General features: G+C 43.8%; 1 protein-coding gene and 1 long non-coding RNA gene across 2 annotated transcripts in view; both read right to left on the bottom strand.

Annotated features, from left to right (window-relative positions):
* The window catches only part of kcnk9 (potassium channel, subfamily K, member 9), a 33,021-nt gene extending 20,171 nt beyond the window's left edge, over nt 1-12,850 (bottom strand). Inside the window, exon 1 of the mRNA XM_068731287.1 lies at nt 11,465-12,850. Within this exon, the coding sequence (XP_068587388.1) occupies nt 11,465-12,077 (613 nt within the window). The 5' untranslated portion in view covers nt 12,078-12,850. The remainder of the gene's footprint in view (nt 1-11,464) is intronic.
* Nucleotides 12,851-20,292: 7,442 nt separating this feature from the next.
* On the bottom strand, nt 20,293-23,114 carry LOC137887962 (uncharacterized). The gene is made up of 2 exons (XR_011105088.1): nt 22,896-23,114; nt 20,293-21,793 (listed from the first exon to the last, which is right to left on the bottom strand). It is a non-coding gene; the product is annotated as an uncharacterized lncRNA (long non-coding RNA).
* Nucleotides 23,115-23,559: the final 445 nt, after the last annotated feature.

The raw sequence follows: 23,559 nt of genomic DNA, 5'->3' as shown, positions 1-23,559 counted from the left end.
ACTTGAGCCCGGATGAGCCCGCTGCGCTCGTCCCTCTGCTCCGCTCCGCCTGTGGCTGGAGTGGAACAGCCAGTCGCCGCCACTTTGAATCCTCTGAGAAACTCGTGAGGGGCGAGAGGAAGCCTCTTTGGCCGTCCCGCGGGCATATCGACGCCATTTATGTGTACGGTGGAGGCTCCTCTCCTCGCACAGATTACCAGACACTCGACAAAGGCCGGCCACGAGCCACTGGCGTTGTTCGTGACCGATGAAATCAGTGACACGGTGCGGCAAACTAAGAGCAGAGACAGTCCAGTGAAGCCGATTGATTCGGCCTGTTTCTTTCAGATTAACCTTTTGTTTTCCAGCTGTTGCTTCAGCCCCATGGATGCTGCGTGCTTACGCCTCAAGGCAGTCGATGTTTCAGGGTAGATAGCTGTTTGAGATGACTGACAAGCGTTGAGCCCAGGAATAAGACCGAGAGAGTACAAGCTATATTTACTCATCACCTTTCTGCCTAAAGGTGAAGAGTTAGATACAGTAGCTTTAAGGGTTCCGCCTCCAGGTAAGATTCGAGGCTTATCTTGGCTGCAACCGTTTTTCACATGCCACTCAAGCTTAACGTAGCGCCTGACTTGTATTAGGAGAAGAAAAAAACTCTCTTTTTTTGTGGCTCGAGCATTAGTATGGAGTTGGAAGTAAAATTGGAGTTCATGACAGCTTTTGTCTTATTTGCATATTTTGTAGAATATATGAAATATGTTCATGATTTTTACTTTTATTTACTTGTATATTTATGTTTGTGATTATTCTTCGTTGCACCCCAGCCTTTTTGAGCACAGCCTTAAAGGGCCCGCTGTGTAGGATTTGGCGGCATCTACCTGTGAGGTTGCAGATTGCACCCAACCGACATCCACCAGCTGTGGCGAGCACTGGAGTGTAGAGCTGCTGTGGCCAAGAGGAGGAGCCAGTGTTTGGGGGGTTTGTCTGTTCTTGGCCTTGTAGAAAACATGGCTGTGCAAAATACAAGACTTCATGAAGAAGACCCGCTGCGTATGAAGATATAAACAGCTCAGTAGAAGGTAAGTAAACCACAATGACTCTGATTTACAGGTGATTATACACGAAATAAAACGTCAATAGTAAATAGTATGGTTACATTTCTGCCAATAGATCCCCGTAATTGTTCCTTTAAGAGCAAACCACCCTACATTTTACTCTACATATAATGAGAATGTAAGAAATAATTAGTATTTTTTAGCTTAAATCTTAACCATCATTGCTCAGGAAAACTGTGTGCACGTCTACGGGGAAATATGATATTCAGCTTTTGTTTTCTCTTCCAAATTAGTTTGGTCCATTAAATCCATCAGACTCTTCTTTTGCTTGATTGTTGCAATTCATCTGGTGTGTAATTGTTTATACCAGTGATGACCAAAACACAAACAAATACTAAATTAAGGGGGGGAAAAATATGATGTTTACCTAATTTCATTTCAATCTATCCAACAGCTGTCTAGATATTTCACTGAAAGCAAACGTCAACTTGCTGCTGGCACTAGAGAAACACACCAACGAACCAAAGTCAGCACGATTCATCCTCTGGGAACCATGAACGTCTGAACACAATTCAATGGCAATCCATCTTCTTCTTGATGAGTTGTTTTAGTCCCAACCGAGTGAGATGGATCGACTGACCTACCAAGAAACTGCCATTGTCATTGCTAGAGCTCTGTCCAATTCAAAGCAGTAGAACTCCAAAACCTCCGGATCCTACATCCCCCATAATGCACCACGACAGCATCTTCACGCCACACATTTCCCTGGTCTTGTGAACATGTCTTTCATACTCACACGCATACAGAGAACGAAACGAAGGCGTTATTAACATGTTGTTTAAAGGCCGAAAACGGAGATAACCCCAGGATGATGTCATCACAAAGTAACCTCTGATGACATCATCAGGGATAAAAAAAAATTTGGAGACTTTGAAAGGCTTCATCCAGAGCCACAGACAATATACAACAGCCAGAGTAGTACTTCTTATGACGACTAAACTTTGATGTGTAAAATTAAAAGATGAGAACAGCTGGAGTTTTTTTATCATACCTCTCTTTCAGACTAATATCTCACGTCATTTCTTTTTTCTTTAAGATAAAGCAACAGGCGCAGACTGCATTAGGCAGCGGGATCTCCTGCGCACAGTTTAAACAGTCCAGCCGGCTCCAGAGCCAGCGACTCCCACAGAGAGCATCAGCACCACGGCAACACATTCCCATCGATCTGTGTGGAGACCTCCATCAAGCTCCCGGCAGGACACTTCGGCAAAGTGAAAATAATCTACCGGCAACAAAGTGCAACTAGGGTGAAAGCAGTCAGACACTATTAACAACTTTGTTTTGTTGGGGGGTTTTTTCGAGAAGAAAGGGGGCGAGTACAAATTCATCCAGCATTATAAGCAAAGGCTGCCGAGCAGCAGTGGGGTTTAGATTTACAGCGCAGATTTGATCTCGTAAATTGGGGACAGGGAGGCGAAATCTCAAGTGAACAAAAGCACTAAACACTCCATTAATCATTGACGGATCTCGCGTCGTCCAGGTAATGTAACACCAGCGTCGAGGGGATAACAACACAAGAATCTTCACCTATTTTTTTGTTTTAATCAATGTTCCTTTCATTACACGTACTAAATCAAAACTGGAAAAAAAAAAAGTGCAAAACTCCATTTGGAATTCTGGATGCAAACACTGATGTAAACCAATACGTCTTTAAATGAAAGCCATTTAATACCGAAGCACACTTATACAGTTGATATTCATCAACCACTCCGAGTTATGATCAAATGAACATTACATTTTATATTAAGTGAAGTAAAGAAGACAACGTTCTTACGTGATTAATTAGGTGTCCAGCTTTTGAGCATTCACAGCTATTTAAACCACAGGGGATGTTTGGCCTCCTGAGGGTAAAAGCTGATTGTAATATGTTTGTGGTGATTTCACACCAAACGTCTTCATGCGGTGACGTGAATGGGATGTCGTGAGCGAACGTGTTAATGAAGTAGGGTTTCCAAAGCCCAGGGAACTTTCTGGAGCTAATACTAGCGCTATGCGACTGAATTTCATTCGTGCACAGACTGTGGCGTGGCGACAACAAGAGGCCAAGTCAGAGATTTGAGTGTTAATTATCGGCATGCTAAAACAAAGCGGCAACCTCCGGTTCTGAAAAGTGAAGCCAAGTTCCTTAAACGGGTTGACTCGTGGCTATATGGAGAGCAGGGCCGCCTTTCCAATCAGAGGGTTCGGCGGTTCGATCCCCGGCTCCTGCTCCGCTAGTCTCGTGTCAATGTTGTCCTTGAGCAAGACACTTAACCCCCAAAAATGTCTCCCGTAGCTGCGTCTGCGGTGTGTAGATAGATACTGAATTGTAAGTCGCTTTGGATAAAAGCGTCTGCTAAATGACTGTAATGTAAATGTAAACGTGCATTCTTCCTAATGGCCATCAGGGGGAGACTCCTCTGGTTGCAAAAAAAGAAGTCTGATTGAACAGACGTTTATGAGAAAATGACTTCTCGCTTGACTTGTCCGGTCTGGTGGTTTTCCGCTTTCAAAGTGTGTTGGGTTTTTTTTTCGTTCATGAAAGTCAATTGTAACAGCTCTGATTGCCTCAAAATGTCTTATTTCCTGTTTGGTTGTACTGAGCTCCACCGCTTTCGTGTGACTTGTTGTTGCAGAAGAAAAAAAAGAAGTTTTCAATGCTGAGGCTTTAATCTAAGACACAGATATCTGAAATCTATCTGCATTGCTTGATGCCACTTGAAGTCTTTTAGAAATGCTGGTTGAACTTCTCCTTGAAGAATATAACCAAATGTGTTCGCAGAAATGCCTCGAAGGCAGACGTGTCTGAAAAAATAAAGACTGAAGATGTAATGAGCGTCGGCTGCAGCCAGACAGGCTGCTGTTTGATTAAAGGAAAGTAGCCTGAATGTAATTTTTATTCCCATTCATGTGACGATCTGAGTGCTTTCTCTAAAAAGGTGCTTATTTTGTTTTTGCTTAGATGACAGCTAAGCGTTGCCAAAAACAACATAAAATCTGAGAAAAAATTATTTTTAACATTTACCTATTGTCTAAATTCTGAAGATGTATTCCACCATAAAAAAAAAACATGACATAAGCCATTAATCCCTGTACATACAACTGTTATTAATCTCTATCACGTATTATGAATCGCAAATCACCCGGATTTAAAATATGTTCAATCATTGTATTAACTGCTGCTTGAAATCCTGCGCCCTTGATGTATTGGAGATTTCCATAATCCATACTAAGTAATGGGACAGCCGGGTTATTACAGCCCGCGTGTCGTCAAGGAAATGAAGAAGAGCAGGTTTATTGACCCTCCTCGTGGTGCTTTTTGACGTTAGAACGAGAGGAACCATCAACAGGTTCTCTTTCAGAATAAAAGCGGCCTGTCGGCGGAAGATCAAACAAGGCAAACTGTCCCTATGTAAAGTGTCTTTTATGCATCCAGCTCTCCAATCAGTCCTCGTCAATACGCGACACAGAGCCCCCCCCCCCCCCCCCTGTCTTACTCCTGTCCACACGCGACTATCAGCGTGCGTGCTTCACATCTGCAGGACCCCGCCCACCGAGACCACAGCGCGTATTAACATCCAAAGTACGACGGCCGAGTGCGAGCCGGAGTGCAGCTTTTAGCGGCGCGTGGCCCCTGTGTGGAGTACCAGACAGATTACACGGCACGTCTATTGTATGCAAATGGGAAACCCTTGAAAGACCTGGAACCCTTCAGCCAAACATGTTTCTTATATTGCGTCTGAATCCTATATAAAGTACTTGCCTGTGCTTTAAAGGAGAACACACACAGAACAAGGTGTTTTTTTAGCATCATTTGCATGATGATCTATTATTATAAATCACTAACTGGAGGTCATTTACATACAAAAGCTGTAACTCATAGACATCTTTAACTTGGCTTCTCTGGATGGCTTGATTCATATCTCTCTCTCTCTCTCTCTCTCTCTCTCTCTCTCTCTCTCTCTCTCTCTCTCTCTCTCTCTCTCTCTCTCTTTAGTGGACTCGTCCTACTGGCACATAAACTGTATGTAATGTGCGAGCGCAAGTCCAGAAATCTGAAAGTGGCACTTTTCTGTGCAGCGTAATGGAAACTGTGACTGGCACAAAGGCGTCTGACTCATCTTCACAAAGCGCTTTCATTAGAAAGGACGTGTGATGAATGTATCTGCGAGGATGATGGCGGCCACTTGTTAAGCACCGCAACAAAGAAGCATTTAGCTACGCCGTTGAGTCAATAAGCACGCGCTTGTCAAAACTATTGCCTCGTGTGACATTTGAGGTATAGCTTGACAATTGGAAAATTCAACTTGGATTTTCTTAATAAGTTAGCATGATAAATATATGTTTTATGGACAGTGTCAGGACTGATATGTTGCTACATTTAAAGGTTCACTTATCAATATCTTCATGCAAACGATTAATGGATCAGATTAGTGTGTGTGTGTGTGTGTGTGTGTGTGTAATCTGAAAGGGATCCTGCAGCGCTGTATTTAAACTAGCTTTGTTTAGGTGAGGAAAGCTGAACTTTAAGGGAGACTAAAGCGTTGGTGGAGACCAAAGCAGAGCTAAAATGAGAGGGATTATTGGATTCGTCAGTTGGCCAGAAATCCAGATGAAGGCTAATGTTGCTCCATGTCTGTCGGATGAGTCACATTTGCAACTGTTTGGTTGCACATTCGATGATAACAACTTAATTAGCCGATAACATGTCAGATACGTTTTCAGCCACATGTGCTGCTAAAGACAATCAATGAATGGCGCTTTAACGACGCGTGAACGTACTCAGACTATGTTTTTGTAACTCGATCATCTTTTAAAATCAAGACGCTACTTATATTGTCATCTGCTTTTTTTCATGGAGGTGCCCACCTGGAGAGCCTGGAAATTAAAATGTAATTCTCAAAACGCATTTTTTCCGCAAATGGAGTAAAATTACAGATTACAACGCAATTCTGTTTTTGTCTGCCATTTGATACGGCCTTAAATTGCTCCTCAGCTTCATCAGTCGGAGTTTCAGGAAGTGTTTCGCTAACGTTTTGGTGACGGTCTTAATGCTGTTTCTTCCTCTAAGTTTAAAAAAAAACAAAAACTGAAACACTGAATTCTTGCAGTAATTCACACATTTATAGAGCTTTGCTACAATCTTGAGTTATTGTTCAAAGCATCGCTGGCCTCAGTCACACCCTAAACTGCCCATCTACACACATGTTGATGTTTCCAGACATTTGGCAGAGATGACTTTCACCTTTTAAGCTGTCTCTAGTCTCCCGGCAACACGAGGGCCTCGACACTGTGAGAAAGGCGCCTATTTATACGCGCTGCTGCGTACCGGGGGGGGGGGGGAGAACGCCTTGCTGTCATTACTAAGTGTCACATCGGGTGCCATTAGTCACAGGTATACATGTAGTCAACTTGCAGCAGGGTCAATGTGGACGGAGGGGAGGCTGCTTCACGGCCCTCATCATGTGACCGAGGTGGGGCCCCTCAAGACAGCTGGTCTGACATGTGCTAACAGCCTCACAGCTGGGCTCCAGCTTCAGACGTCTCTTCTTCTTCTTTTGGAGGCAGTTTATGGAGGCCTGATGATGATGATGATGATGATGATGATGATGATGAGCATCTGATAACGGATTACCAAAAGTTCCCTGAAAAACTGAACATGTTACTCCAGGCCTCCAGCTGTAGATTACAGATGTTTGTTTTTTTGTTTAAATCCTCCATGAGTAAGTGTGTAAAGCCTCGGGTCCTCAGTTTGAAACGCATGCTTGAGATTCTGCAGCCACTGCTGTTACCGTAGCTACTGCTACCCGCTGCTGTTCCATCTACTGTTGCAGTGTGACGGCGCTGGGATTATGCTGGGTGTGACTGCCACACATCCAACGAAAACACACATGCGGTACCAATTTACTACGGCCGCTGCCGACACTAAAAACTGTCCGTTTGATTTAGGAAATGTGGAAAGTGAGTACATATCATGATGATTTATGAGTTTCAATTTCCTATGAAAATATTCAACAAAACCCTGAAATATTACATCAGAAATGTGATTTATTCTCCCTTTTGATTTGGTGAAGTTATGTAAAGATTGGACTATTTATTTGGCATTGTCCAGATGTTTCCAGTATTGTAACGATACAGTGTTCTAATAAAGATACATGTTATATTGGTCATTTTAACTGTAGGTCTAGAATATAATATAATATATCATTTCCTTTATTTTTGGACTTTGTGTTGTTATTGAGAACTGTGCTCTACTACAGGTAGTACTGCTACTTTAACTATTACTATACTGCTACTAAAACTGCTAATACTGAGACTTCTCCTGCAACTATTGATACCACTTTATGATACTACTTCTACTAATACTGCTGCTTCTAGTACTTCTGCTACAGCCGATACTATACTACTACTAGCCTACTACTTCTACTGCTGCTACATAAGTACTACTACTACTACTGTAATTTCTACTGCTGCTACTGCTGCTACATAAGTACTACTACTACTACTATTGTTATTTCTACTGCATCTACTGCTGCTACATTAGTACTACTAACACTACTGTTATTTCTACTGCTGCTACATAAGTACTACTACTACTACTACTGTTATTTCTACTGCATCTACTGCTGCTACATTAGTACTACTAACACTACTGTTATTTCTACTGCTGCTACATAAGTACTACTACTACTACTACTGTTATTTCTACTGCATCTACTGCTGCTACATTAGTACTACTAACACTACTGTTATTTCTACTGCTTCTACATAAGTACTACTAACACTACTGTTATTTCTACTGCTTCTACATAAGTACTACTAACACTACTGTTATTTCTGCTGCTTCTACATAAGTACTACTACTACTGTTATTTCTGCTGCTGCTACAGCTACCACTACTACTACTGATTATACTGCTAAAACTGCTGTAATGGCTACACGTTCTACTACTACTATTACTGTTACAAATACTGCTTTTTCCATTACTTCTACACGACCATAGGACCGATGTTGCTGATGCAGCTCATGAGGCTTTTGTCGACAAAACAGCTTCACCATCCCTGAAGAGAGCTGATATCAGCCACCAGCTTCATTTGATGGACTTTCATACGATTTCAATCCATAATCTCTCACATTGTATCATTTACTCTTCCTTCAAAATATTAAGCCGTAAATGTAGGAATCCGGCGGCGTGTGCATCATCGTGCGGCACCACATATCTTAATAAACATCTTCGTACCATATTTCTACTGTCCCACATGATGAAACTAAACTTAATTAGTTCCCACAAACAGCTCACAGTTGACACAGTCCAAATTGTTTCCCTTATCTTCGCTGCAGACTTTCATTTCACTTTCAGCGGCCCAAAAATATAACGATTTGAAAGTGTATCGACGGAGCGCAGGAGAATAAATCTTGTTTCGTTATATATTTCTAAGAGGAAAATGTCCCTCGGAGGCATTAACAGGTGAGAGTACAAAGGCGATGAATCTCATGCTGTCAGACCGACAGCATGTTTGAAGAACGCTCTCCCAATCATTGAGTGAACTCATCAAGTCAAAGCTGTTCCGTTCCAAAGACATGGATGGTTGGGTCAAATATTACCTGCAAAATGATTTTTAGCTGTGGATCTAACCTGCGAGATGAAATGTCTCCGCCTTACAGGTCTGTAGGGATCACGGAAAAAGACATCAAACGGACATCAAGACACTTTCCTGTGATTGTCTTAACTTCATCTGATGTCTGAGGCATCAGGAAGAAATCTGTTCCAAAGTACTGAACATGTTGTACCAGCAAGAGTGTGACCAGATGACTGTATACGGTTTCATCTGACGACCTTTGACCGTTTTCTTCATTCTTAGCCTTTTGTGAAACGAACTTCCTTGAGTTCTGTAGAAAGTTCTCTCTCTTTCTTTCAGTGCATTCAGACACACTGCCGGCCTTTGTTCTGACCATTTCACACAGCAGGCCTCAAACTAGAGCAAAGGCGACTACGGTTAAAGGAGAAGCGGAATATTCGGAGCTTTCGTTATCGGGAACAAATCAAAACGAAAAGTCCAAAACCACCGTCCCTCCTTCCGTACGTCCCGTCTTCCCCATCCTGTCTTTGCACCTCAGCCCCGAGTCCATCGGTTCCTTCTGAAGACGTACATCTTATAAAATCAAACTATTTATTTATACGAGGGACTATTTTCAGCTGCGGATTGATACACAATCGGTGCTCTGCGGTTAGCATTTACAGCGGCAGAAGAGTAAATGTAGTTCATGGTGGGTTGATGGTCTTTTCATGGGGCTTGATGCCAATAATAAGAAAAAAAGACGATATAATATCAGCAGACTCGTTCTTCAAGATGAAATAGGAATACATGAGATTTTCTTCATCCTCACTGGAGGACATTTTGTCAATATCACAACAGTAACTGTTTCCGGCGGCAGTAGCTCAGTCCGCGGGGACTTGGCTCGGAAACCGAAGGAATCGCCTTGAGCAAGGCACCGAACCCCCAAACTGCTCTGGGGGTGCCGTACTATGGCTGACCCTGCACTCTGACCCCTCTGTGTGTGTGTGTGTGTGTGTGTGTGTGTGTGTGTGTGTGTGTGTGTGTGGAGTGTGTTTTGGTATCTAGGAGGGGACATGTAGGAGATGTACATTGCCCATGTGTGAATTACCGTGATTGACAGATAAACAATTTTATAAGCAAATTTAGCAAAAGTACAACACCATATGGTCACGTGATGATGACACAGCTCCACTGAAAGTTCTGAAACATTATTATCTCACACCTAAAGCGTATACGGTGGTGCACAACAGCGTCCTGTTACCCACAGAGGGGACACCTGCGGTAAATGTAACCACTCCACACAACGTAAATATTACAATGGCTCGTCGCTGTAGCCTAGAAACAACAGCGGATCCACCTCCGCCGCTGTGTGCGGTCGTCCCCTTTTAAGTGTTGCCTGGCAAACTGGAGGACAGTCCCTGGTGCGTTATTTCTCCCCGCGGATAAAAGTCCTCCTCTCGACTCGACTGTCTGATTTCAGGAATGGAGAAAGCGCTTTTCTCTCTCTCTGTTTGTGTGTGTGTGTGTGTGTGTGTGTGTGTGTGTGTGTGTGTGTGTGTGTGTGTGTGTGTGTGTGTGTGTGAGAGCTCTGCGGGGAAGGGGAAGTTCACGTTGAATGTCCTGCCGCTGAATCCAAACTCAGCTGATTTGAAAGGTCGCGTGTTAACTAGTTGTTGTTTTTGGTATAGCGCACAGCTTGAACGAATTCAATTAACTCCGGCTCGATTGGATGGAGCTTCGTTCAGCGTCACGGTGATTAAAAAGCAGAAAGAATGTGGCTTGTTTTTGGAGCGTAAACAAAGAGGAACTCAGCGCGCCCCTCCGCTTGAACTACATCTGTGTGACGCAAATGCATCATCGCGTCGAAACTGATGTAATGCATTTCTCCTTTTAAGGGGGGGGGGGGGGTCATAAGAAATGAATGCGTTTTTTAGTTCTCATGATCCCATCGCTAGTTCTCCATCTATTCCTCATGTACGATCACCTGTAGTAAAAGCTCTTTGATCAAACCCTCAGCGACCCTCACACGTAATGCAAACCCAACCAGAGACATGCTAATTCAAATGATACATTAAGTGACAAAAGTGAACCGGGGATCGGTAAAAGCGAGAGCCGGATTCCACGCGCTGAACTCTCCGAACTCATCCCGCCCGCGGCTGGAACTAAGAGGAGCTGTCCTTTCAGCACCACAGCACTTTGTCTCTTGCTGCGTCCGTCCCCTTTACAGGGCGCTCGGAACCGGTCCCGCTCGCAGAGGAGCCTCGTCATCCCCTCCGCACGAGCTTCCAGGAGCGAATCGCGGCGTGTCTGACACCCTCAACTCGTTTGCTCTCTGTCGGACTTTTCGAGCTGCATCTCGGTGAACGCGCCGTCCAAAAAAAAAAGTTGAATCCTAACGTGCAGTGCTACGGTGTGTGTTTTAACAGTCCCCCTTGAGTGCGCTGTACGTCATTCTCAAGAGGTGATTTTATGAAAGCATCGATCTATAATCCCGTCTATACGTCTGACCGCGGTGGCACGGAGCTCCCTCCTCGCAGCGGCTCCAACTCCCGCGTGACTATTGCAACATGTTGCTGAAAAAAAAAAAAACTTTATCTCGAGACTCGTGGCTCCAATTGAAATGTTTGTGACCAGATCGGATTGTTTTTGACTCTCAATATGAACAGAACCATAATATCGTTTATTGCCTTGGAAATTTATTTGTCCTCATAATAAACCACGTCCTGTTTGCGCAACAGTGGTCGTATATACGCCGACACCGAGAGGCACCTGTACTGATTACGGGGGCTCGGTTGTACTGGTTTTAAACCACAAGAGCCCGAAACTTACCTATGGTGGTTATAACCGTGATGGCAAAGTAAAATGACCCTGCGAATTTCCACTGCACCCCGGCTCTGTGGGGCTCTGCATCCATGATGATGCGCTCCAGTATGCGGTAATCATCCTCGCTGATGTTATATTTCCCCTGGAGAAGCTTCTCCTGGGTCTCCAGCTGCTCCTTTTCCCGCATCTCGAAGTCGGACTCCAGGGCGTCAAAGACGGCGGCCCCGACGAGCAGGTATGTGAACGTGCAAATGATCAGGGACAAGGTCCGCACGTTTTGCCGCTTCATGGCCAACAGGAACCGGCGACCGAGGGGCTCATGTCCCCTCGGATTCCCCGGGAAGGCGCAGCGAGCGTGGGGGAAGCCGTGTGGACAGCGCCTGGAGGCGGAGGCGCAGAAAGGTGCGCTCCGGTGACGGTGATCGTGGTGGATGCCGGAGTCGTGGCAGCGGTGGAAATCCCCCACCTTGTAGTGATCCCGGTGACAGACCCCCAGATCCTGCTCCTGGTTCGCGGAGAGACACAAGAGACTGCTCGATCGCCTGGACCAGGAGCCCTGCAGCCGAAAGACCCTGCGCAAGACCTGCCCAAACCAAGTCCTCCCGGAGCGCAGTGCCATCAACAAGCTACTTCCAATATCGCCTGTTGGTGTATTTTCTCCCCAAGTGAATTATACTGATCTCAATAAATTCGTCCAATCAAATAAAGACAGATCCTCGTTCCTTTCTTTTTTCTTTTAAAGCTCCACTCACTTTGTCTTTCGCTGTGATTTAAAATGTCCTATAACAAGACATCTTTCCGCATGTCTCGAAGTTTCAGCTGAACACCAACCTGTTCATTGTAACCTCATCAGCATGCAGGCTATTTTTAGCAGCCATTCCCCATATACCAAAAAAAAAAAAAGAAAAAAAAAAAAAATCCAGCTCCTGTGAAATCCTTTAAATCTTCCTCGCAAACAGCGGACATCCTCATCAGAAATGTGCTGAGTCGCCGATTAGACGGGGGAGGGTCACAGAGTATCGCGGGGGAACATCAAGTTGGGAAATGTGACTCTCACGATGCGCAGATCGATCATTTCCACAGATGTCTTCCCCTTTTTCAGTTGCTTTATTCCTGGATCAACTCATCACTTGTTGGAGGAATAACAAACATATTCCAAGCACGCAAACAGATCATCGTCGACAACAGGTTCCATCGCAAAGAAGAGTTTCTCCCAAATGGAGAATTTGATTTTTTTAAGGACGTGTAGAGAAGATTAAAAAAAAAAAAAAAAAGACTTTAGAGCTCGAACAAAAGGCTACCGCGCGCTCCGTGCCCGGACTGGCACACATGCTCCGTTGCGCACATCCAAACGTCCTCTCCCGTATATACCGTCACTGCTGAGGAGTTCAATCTGATTTATAAAAAAAAAAAAAAAAAAAAAAAAAGAGAAAGAAAAATAATAAACGTGTTTCCTTTCGTCGTGCGGGGGGGAGAGAGAGAGGGGGGGGGGGCCCTCTGAGTTAACCGTGCGTGTCACGAGCTGCTCGTATTTTGAAGGCTCCACATTTTATGTCTCCACGCACTCCAGACTCTAATCGGTGGGCGTTGCTCCGCCTGTCTCTGTGTTCCTCTCGTTTTCCAAGTGTCACGATTCATCCAAATTCTGGCCCGAGTATCTGCTTACTGTTGGAAACTGTCTCTTCGGGAAAAATCTCGTGGGGCACAACTGAATGCCCCCCCCCCCCCCCCCCCCCCCCCCCAACACACACACACACACACACACACACACACACACACACACCGCGCGACCTCCCACATTGACCACTCCTACTCATTATATGGACAGAGAGGGTTTACTTAGACTGGTCACAGTAGTCCTGTGTCCTTTTTATTTGTTGGTACATTCCGGGGGCAGCGGGGAATCTGCGCTTCCAAGTCGGGCTCAGCTGCACAGGCTGCCGCGCTGTCCAGGGTGCTGAAGTCTGACAGACTGACGCACTGCTGCGCACAATGCTATTCAAGTCGTAGTACACACATTTGGAAGATGCGTGCAACAGGGAGTGATGCATATAAGGAGATGTTGTGTATAAACAACCCAGCCTAAAAGACAATGGACGGATTGCCATCCAGACCGCGGAGGGATCCGGGTTCACAGTGGATCATCCTTGTGGTCATTTGTTTCAGTGCAAAAGTGTCTGTTAATAGCGTAGCACAACCTTAACTGGAGTAATAAGGGAATTATGGTAACACCTGATTGTGATCTAATCTTGAGACCCCGTAAGGACCCCATAAGGACCCCATAAGGACCCCATAAGGACCTCAACACCTCCTTTTAAGGCCTTTATTTTGTTCACTTCACTGTAAAGTGCTTTGCATCTTTTAACTCCAATAGTCTAAATTTGGAGAGGAGCTGAAATGAATAGTTTGCATGAGTTGTAATTGCCGTAGCCACCCAAAGGTAGGCGGAAAGAAACCTCCCAGCATGCATTGGAGCAAAAGACTGACGAACAAGGCTTATTTCATGCGTTCCTCCTCGTGATTAACAGTGTTTGATGTTTCCTCAACTCAATTATTGTTGTTAGTTGTTAGGATGAAGTTTGATTGGAGTGATGTGAATTCATGTTGTAGGCTGAGGAGTTGATTGAATATTATTCCAAGACTTTGTGGTATAATTGGGATAATTGGGCATTAATAATTAGTGATCTGAAAATTACCAGAGCACTCTAAGTGCAATTATTAACACCAGGCGGCAAAAACTCATAAATACTTTAAAGTACTTTATAAACCACAACTAGAAATTCATACTTTGCTTATTCATATTTTTAAACTTAAATTAAACTTATTACAGAAGTGTTACACTGAATACAAGTCCACAGGTGTGCACCTCATTACAGACTGTTAGACAGTATCACATTGAATGGGAACATGGGGAAAAGTTCCTCTCCTGATTATATAACGTACCAATGAACACTGGAAATAGCATCCGCCTGTGGAGCAACACTGTAAGGCAGAGACTATAGGCTCCGCGGTGCTTCACCCCTTTGACCGGATGCAAATACTCCGCTCCTTTTCTCACTTCCACCGGGAGTTAATTAAAGAATAAATCCATAAAATGATATCCTGGACTGGACCGAAAGCTCAACTACGTATAGCTACTTTTTTCAAATGCATTTTCCATTATGTACTTTCCACCTTTTTTTTTTTTTTTTTTTTATCATTTCCTGGGACACAGTTAGTCCTCCAGTTCTTCTCATGAGGAAAAAAAAGAAGATAAATATTGTAAAGATGTTATTTTATTTCATATCTAAGTGAGGTCTGGTCTCCTTGTGATATCTTTACTGCTTTTTGTTGTGGGTTTTTTTTTTACATAAAAAATATGTGTGGAAGTAAACAAACCTTCCTCTACAGTGAACTGAGCGATAAGAAAAGCAAAAGCTTTTATCAACTTGTGAATTACTAATGTTGTGTTTGCGTTTTTAGACACACCGATGTCATGCTGTAAGCTTTTAAAGGTTTCGCCACAAAGGACTTGAGGGATCCCTTTTTTTTTTTTTCCCCTGTCAGATTAATTTTAGGCTTTAAATGAAACCCCGAAAAATTGTCCATATTGTCCATGAAAACACACAATACACTGACAAACAGGGACAAGCTCTCAGCAAGAAGTAGAGTGCGCGCAGAAAGCCAAAGACGTCAACCGCAGTGTTTCATTATGCAGCAATTTAAGAGTCGAAAAAACAGCTCCGCTAATCAACATCGTCTGGATATGTACTCGCTCTATATTTAGCTCCCCTTTCTTCACATCTCAAGTGCCCGCTCAGCCCACCTACAAGAACTCCGAATGCATTCCTGGAGAAGCTCAGAGAGAAGAAAGTTTAATAATGGCAACTGCTTCGATTAGTCTCCATGGTAATGACATCACACTCATCACGCGGGCCTGCGCAGACACAGATATACGTCGCCTCAAGAAGGCTCTGCACGGCGGGCCGAATGTCTCCACGTATGATCTGGAACGAGACATCAGACACGCGCAATTATTAAGAGCGACGAACGGGAGAAGCTCGGAGCTTCAACCCAGACCGGATTGACTTGACTGACAGCCGAGTGGCTTCTCTGTTCGTGGAAAGTGAAAACAGAAAGCCACAGTCCGGAGATACATCCTTGTCTTTCCAACTCATTTGCACAGAGAGCGTTGGTGTGGCGAGGCATCATACATCATCCACGCATGGGTACCCAGCAACACTAGCAAGGTGTCCTGTGATGTATGGCGTCACTGCAAACCATAGGAATCAGCTGAATCAAGCTGCACGCGGAACTGAATGCTCCTTTGTGATTTTAAAGTTACAATCTGGATCTGACTTCCCAGAGATCCAAACGTGTGTGATTTTGGATACCCAGTTCGTAATAATGCACATGTCACTTACATCAGTGAGCCACAACGTGCTGCAGGAACGAGTCCTAAAATCCACGGGTAGGAGTTAGCATTGATGCACTTCCGGTCCCGCCTGAAATGAGGTCATTGGTAAACTACTTGAAGAGATTTTCAGGTTTTGATCTACGATATATAAAATATGTCAGTGACTACCCCTCTTGCGACTTTTGAGGCTTTTTTACGCGTCTTATTATTAAAAAGGACGGTTGCTAAACGATGTGGCTCAAGGAGACGTCGCCGCGCCGACTGGGCCCCGCCCTCACACTTCACCGCGGTGTAGTTCGTTTACGGCCTAACGTTCGTAAGCATGAAAGTGGTGACGATCGTGTTGCTGAAGAAAACGTGGAAGTGTCATAAAATGTTCGTTTGCCACAGAAAATGGCTTTTTAGTCGAGTGTGATGCTAACTGAGGCGGCGGGTTAGCCTACATGCCGTACGTACGTCGTTGGCTCAATCACCACCGTGTCACCTCACTCTGCCATAGCTAGTGACCTAAAGGCACAATGTGTAAGGGTTATTTTCTAGGTTTTGGAACGAGCTTTTGTCCTCTTGGCGTTGTCCTCTATATTTACGTTTTGTTATTTTTGCAATTATTGTTGCTTCCTTTTGGATGCATGCTTACGATCTGGCTGGTTGCTACTTATTTAGAGGGATTGATGCCCAGAAACGTGGCAAAAAAAAAACAGCAGAATGAAAACAGAAAATACAGAAAGAAGGCCTGGTCACTGCAGATACAGACACACACTTGTAGTGGCGATGACTGAGAGGGATTCTCTTCGTATGAGTCGACACAGTACGTTGTTTTTCAATCTTTAACAGACATTTATTCAAACGACAATCTTGGAGGTTATCACTTTGAATTAGAATCTATATTTTATGATTCCTTCATTGGACAATATTATATATATATATATATATTATTCAACATGATGGACCATGAGATGCAACTGAAAGCACAAGAAAAAAAAGATAACAAATAGGATTGTATTAAGATACATTTTAGTTTGTATTTTTTTTTCATTTCATGAGGGACTTTATTCTGGCATACTGTAAGCCGCAGTCAGGTTTTTTTTTTAGTTTTTTTTTTTAGAGTTCAGGTTCGGTTAATTTCATATTTAGCAGCTCATGTGTCGCTGCAGATAGCGTAGTAATTAAGTCAGAGAGTCACAGTGGATCAGTAAACATGCAGCGGATGAGGGTTGCTGTGCCAGTGCTACAGGCGTGACAGTGAAAGAGCAGCGCAGGTGTCAAACGGCTCGTCTTTCGTCAGCACACACCCTAATCCCCCCCCCCCACACCCCACACCCCACACACACACACACACACACACACACACACACACATAAAACCTTACATCTCTCCACTCCTGAGATCATTTACATATCAAGGTCGGTGATATATATTTATATATATCTATATATATATAGATATATATATATAGATATATATATATGAGTGGATGTGACCAACCACTCAGTACTGAAAGAGAGGAGAAAAAGGATTTATTTGAACTCTGGCTTCTTGCAGATTTCGTTTGAACACTCTGTGCTTGCTCTCAAACGACTCATTTCCCTCACTGTTGTAACTACATAACATCAGGTGGGGGAGGAAATGCACCAGCACAGATTGATGGATGATTGTTAGGCTGATTGCGGATCAGAATTACAGGTGCGCTGCAAGGTAATGAAGGTCGGTGGCTAATAATGCGCCGGAGATTTCCTGATAAGAGACCTCATTTAAAACTGGAGACAAGATGCTCGGTCTCTTCTGGACGTCCTCAGTTCTGTGGAAGCTGCTCTAAAGGTAATATATACGACGGGAGGAAAAGTACTCATAAGTACTCATATGTTTAATGCACAATACTCAGATATAAGTCTTACATTCCAAGCTACCCTTGAAGGGGAACTTCACTGGTTTTACAGTCTTCTGTGGCGCTGGAGGGAGCTATGACAATTCTCAGAAATTAAACCCTGATGATGTCATCGGGGGTTTATCTGGCTCCGTGCTCGGAGGCAACAAATGTACAACTAAATGTCAGAATTAAGCGTGAAATAAAAATAAAATTTAAAAAAAAGAACCATTTAGCCATGAATGCAGATCAGGAACTGAATACCCGGTTCCAAATGGGTCCCACTTTATGTGACCTTATCGCCGGCCCAACCCAAAAGACGTCGGAATGTCGTCACACTTCCGTCCGTTCATTTGCATTCACCATGCAGAGAAGGTCAAGCGGAATCCAGTTGCACTATATAGGAAATGTAAGGAGCAGCATCTCAGCCTGGTGTCACTCCCAGGGCGTCGACGCCTGGGCAGAGGCCCTCGGCGTCTCGATGTCACGCAAAACGTGTTTCAAGTAGGGCTACTTTTTTGTTCCCTAAACCTAACCGCGACCGTATAACGCTATATATAACGTTAAGCATGTGTTCCAACGTTAACCGACATGTGACGCCCCCGGGCGTCATTATAGCTTCTTCCCAAGCAGCAAAATATGACAAAAAAGGGATGAGATCATGTTGAGCGCTTTGGGAGCTTATACGGCTATAAAATACATGTTATTGTATATAATTAGTCTTCAGCTAGCTGTCGCAGTTATTGTGTTTTGTGTCACTGAGTTTAGTTTGCTTGTAAGTTCTTCAACTTGTGTCTTCTGTCCCACCTACTTAGTCCCCAATATCGATGTTCTCTCATATTGAATGTAAAGTCATAGCCGCAGAGTAGCTAATGACTCAAGCCATCCAATAATCTAGCGCAGAAAAAAGTAGTTTGAGGGAAATACTAAAGTACAGTACTCATTATCAACCAGTCAGTCTATGATTAAACAATAGTAAAGGAAAAATGTCAAATGCTGGTGAATCCCTGAATTGAGTGCTTACTTGCTGCTGTAGATGGTTTAGTTTTTTTGCTCTGGAGCTCCATTTCTTATACTTCCGGACCCCAGAATGTAATTATGCGTAAAAGGTGAATCTATGCTCCGATAAGTGAAAAAAGGACACTCTTAATTGCTGCCCTGCTTTGTAATTTAGGCTTACACAATCGAGTTACCTTCACCGAAGAAGACAGTTATAAGGGTCAGTAAACAATACGCCGAGGATAGAACGTACATATGTTAAGTGAGTTCATGCAGACTGAACTGTGCTGACAGCAGCCCAGGGTCCACACTCTCACATCAACAACACCATCCATCGCTATATTGTTGCACTCAGAGCTGCCTTTCATTTCTAACTTTTCAAAGCCAGTACACACACACACACACACACACACACACACACACACACACACACACACACACACACCCTCTATTCTTAATCAAATATATAAATAGATAAACTAATTAATAAGCGTGGAGGGCATGACTTTGGAATTGTTTGCGTTGTATGCATAACCAATGACCTGTGTGGATTCACTGATGTATTATTCACATATGTAAACTAACACACTTATGACGAGTGGAAGCGCTGTTTTATCACTGAACCGCTAATGTGACCTTCATGGGGGAAACGGCACTAGAATGAAAAATCATTTCTCGTGTTTTTACATGGATCGCCGATGCTTCACATTTCAGAAATTCTGGGGGTTTTTTTTTTGGTAGCATACAGAGTTATATTGAATTTACATAAATAAACTCATTCCTGGTGTTTGTGGTCAGGCAGCGTGACTAAGATCCCGTCCTCAGTGCATAAGCTCTCATTTCGGCGGATGTTATAGCTGGTCAAGAGGAGGCTGGCTCACTGATAAACCCTCTTTTAAATAAAAATGAAACCCCCGGACTTCTTCTCCCAGTCCTCCCCCCCCCCCATTTTGACAAGGCTAATCTTCCCCCAGCATCTCGTCATCACCCAGTTCACATCTGGCCCACCAGTGAGGGGGCGGAAGAAGGGCCCGCAGTGACAGTTTACAACACTCGTACTGTATTAAGCTACTGCTGGAGCCTGTGGTTCTCTAAGAGGTTGGAGAAGCAAGATTGTTTCTGACGGATTCAGGTTCCCAGGTGGATAACGAGTCCCCGGCAGTACATTAGCAGTGCGGTGGCTTTACTGGTTAACTCCCAGTGTATCAGAGAGCACAGTATAATGATGAACTACGGCGAGGTCTTGAATTTGCTGTGACACTATTCTACGCACTGATATTTCAAAATGTCACAGCGAGTAAAACGAAACGCGTTAGCGGTGAAATGAGAGGTTTCACTGGAACACAGCGTGTTGCTCAGTCACCCTAAATGAATGTTAGAAATGATTATTAGTCAGCAATGTTTTCTCCGGTAATCAGTGTTTATGGATTTTTGTGTACGTGAATGTCAGACTGGAGCTTCCCAAAATGTGATAAAGGTCACCTCAGCAGGCAGAAGATGAAGATGGACACAGAGCTATAATGGCCGGGATGGACAAATACAAATGAGTTGGAATAAGGTCAAAATAAACACAGGTTGCTTCTTTAAAGATTTATTTACAGCAAGTACATGTCACACATAATGATAGGCTAATCTATGACAGTCAGGTTCATCAGTCATTCAGTGTGGTGGCACAGAGGCAGGTGAAAATGTCCATACAGCAGTAGAAATAAATATATCGTATGTGTACATAACTAGCTATAGTTTCTGGCTAATCACATTTCCAGTGTTGGTTTGTAGCTCCTCTTCTTCAATCGGGGCTCTGAGGTTTTCTGCCCAGTAACATGACTGAGTCTTATTTTCTTTCAGTAGATATTTTGTAATTCGAATTGCAAGGTAATAAAATAATAGACTCAATAAATGGCATTGTGATTAAAAAGAAATCAAACCGCTAAAGATAAGAGAGAGTGTGACAATGATATTAATGCTTGGTTGCAAAAGAAAGCAAACTTTCGAAAAATATCCTCGCAAAATAGAGTTGGTGCTATTAGCTTGTAGCTTGAGTAGTAGTCGCTATGTAGCTTGGCAACATAGCGACTACTACTCATTCCCTCGCTACCGCTCGTTGCGACTAGTCTAGCTAGCTAGCAGTAAGCTAACTAGCAGCTAGCAAGCTAGCAGTTAGCAAACTAGCAGCTGGCAAGCTAGCAGTTAGCTAACTAGCAGTTATCTAACTAGCAGCTAGCAAGCTGGCAGTTAGCTAACTAGCAGCTAGCAAGCTGGGAGTTAGCTAACTAGCAGTTAGCTAGCTAGCTAGCTAAAACGGTGCAAACCGTAAAACACATTAATTCAAGTAAGCGCAATTGTTGCATCGTTTCCTGTCTCACATTGGCCGCGTGAACCGTACTGCCTCTCTTGTGTGCAGACCATGGACCATTACATGGTGCAACAACTAATAACAGCATATTCCATTTTGGTAGTAGGAAAAAAATAATTTCCCCTCGAAGTTCAGTGTTAATGCAGTTTGCTATTGGTCAGTGGTGAGAATTCATCTTTCAAACTTAACGCAGAAGCACAAGGCAAATTAACTTTGTCTGCACAAGTGAGTCAACTGATTGCATTGATTCCCCTGAAATTAAATGATTGAGGTCCGAGCCTTTAAGATGCGCTCATAAAGAACTTCTTTCTAATCACCCCAACTGTAGCTAGATAGCAACATGCACACTGATCGTGTGCAGGAGTGTGTCCGTGTGAGTTTGTGCACTTTGCCCTCACCTGTACACACATTTTAACCTTTAACAAAATGATATATACATGTGATTAAATTCACAAGAATATTGTATTTACAGAGAACAGCATCGACAAAACTCCCCATCTATTCGCTTCTCGGAGGTGAAATGATGAGGCCACCAGGCCCTCAGGCCCCGGCCTGCGGCTGAGCGTCCAGGGCTCGGATGTGGACACTGGGCAGAGTGAACCAGGCTAAAGGAAGCTCTCGTCCGGCACTGTCGTCCTGGAACTTGATATTAAGGTAGAAATCTCCAGTGTAGAGGAAGAGCAGGGCACCGACACAGACGGAGTTTTCTTTGGGTTTAACCTGGCGACGGCGAAGACAGACAGCAGTAAGAATCATTAGCAGCCAGCCTTCAGTAGCTCCATAAAGAACCTGGCACACTGTCAGCCATGAAGCCGGCAGGGGAGAAGGTTTGACGCCGACTGCGGCTTTGATTTGAAAAAGTACCGACAGTGCAGCGGTTCCCCCTTTCGTTTGAGAGCTATTCCCAAAATGAAGTTGGTTTGCACATTTAGGCATATCATTTGTGCTTTTATCTGATTTTTAGACAGTAAGCTCTTTGGTTTGGCATCAGCCGAGCCGCTTTTAATCGCAACCAGCTTGTTTAACATTCAGGAGTAAGACCGTGTTACAGAACAAAGGCTCCCCTCCAGGATCCATTCTCTGATAAGGGCCTTTTTATTCAGAGACTGCAACCATGACCTTTAAAAGGACCATACCTGTGTCTTTGTGCTTTTAGCCACATTTCGCTTAGCAGGCTTTATTTGAAGTTTTGAAGTCGCATTGTACAGCGACTTGAAATATGCTTGAGTTATGTAATCCAACAAAGAAATAGTCATGTCTGCCTGTGCTGCTCGCAGAGGTACATCAATGTGTACGCTATAGTCTGCAATAAACACAATTCTATTATAATTTGGTTCAGAATAAACAGCCAGAACGACGTGACAGAAGGAAACGATAAACTTCAGCAAGTACAGAGGTAAAAAAAACACCTAATTTACACATTTAAAATGATTTGTTGTTGTTGTTGTGCCTCAGATCATGGTGTTTAAAATAGTTAAATATGCACAGAGCATTGTCATCACTTAGATCAAATATTCAAGGATTGGTTTAAATGGGCTCCATTGTGCTTTTAAAGCGCTGTTTCAACCGTTATGCGTCACAAGTAAAGACAATCTATTGCTTTTACTACTGGCGGCAAAATTGCAGCAACACTTTAAGTATTTAGCATCTTGAGCAGTATTTAAACATTTGATATTATAACGTAGTTATAGTGAATGACTATATAGTGAAACACACTAGTAATAATATAATATGTGTCTTCATAGGAGAGGTTGTATTTGATGTCAGATACTGTACATTAATTGAGTTAAAGTGTCTGTATAGTGCTCCAGGCCCCACTGACCGTGTCAATGTAGAAGGTGTTGGAGCCGATGAAGGTGACCGCGTCCCCCAAATCGTAGTTCTGGACTCCGTTCTGGTAGTCCTGATAGGGCACCACGGTCAGAGCCAGGGGTCCCACCGAGTTCTTGCTCCGATTGGTCAGCTGTACCTCCAGGGCCACGGCGTCACCCGCTTTACAGTCGGCAATGACGTCGCAGTCACACGGCTTCCCGTTCACCAGCACATCTGGAAAACGGACCACAAAGGAACGGGGATTAGTGGAACCGGAGGGGACGGCTCTTTTGTCCCAACATTCTTCACGAAAGTGGAACTCTGAAGAATTTGGCAGAAGCCCGAATGAAGACCTTTTTTCTAACCAACATTTAAAACCTCCACCCGTCATTCACAGGACTCCCATCCAATCTCCATTTCCTTTGTACCCATCAAAACCCGACCCAACCCTTTGATGGCCTCTCACACGCTTTCTGACGGAGCATCGATGGGCTTTGTTTGTCCCAAAATACACTGTATCGACATCAGTGGCGAGTGCCGGAGCTGTGGGTATTAAACTGGATTCCCTCCTGTTAATCTCATCATGCATGTTAAGAAAGGATTGTTGGAACAATCCCAACATCACACACACACACACACACACACACCAAGTACATTCCTCTCCTCTCACACAG

Source organism: Cebidichthys violaceus, unplaced genomic scaffold (genome assembly GCF_023349555.1).
Source record: "Cebidichthys violaceus isolate CVI_PGR_0920_01 unplaced genomic scaffold, fCebVio1.0.p SCAF_50, whole genome shotgun sequence".
NCBI lineage: Eukaryota > Metazoa > Chordata > Actinopteri > Perciformes > Stichaeidae > Cebidichthys > Cebidichthys violaceus.
This window is presented reverse-complemented; position numbering and strand designations above follow the sequence as displayed.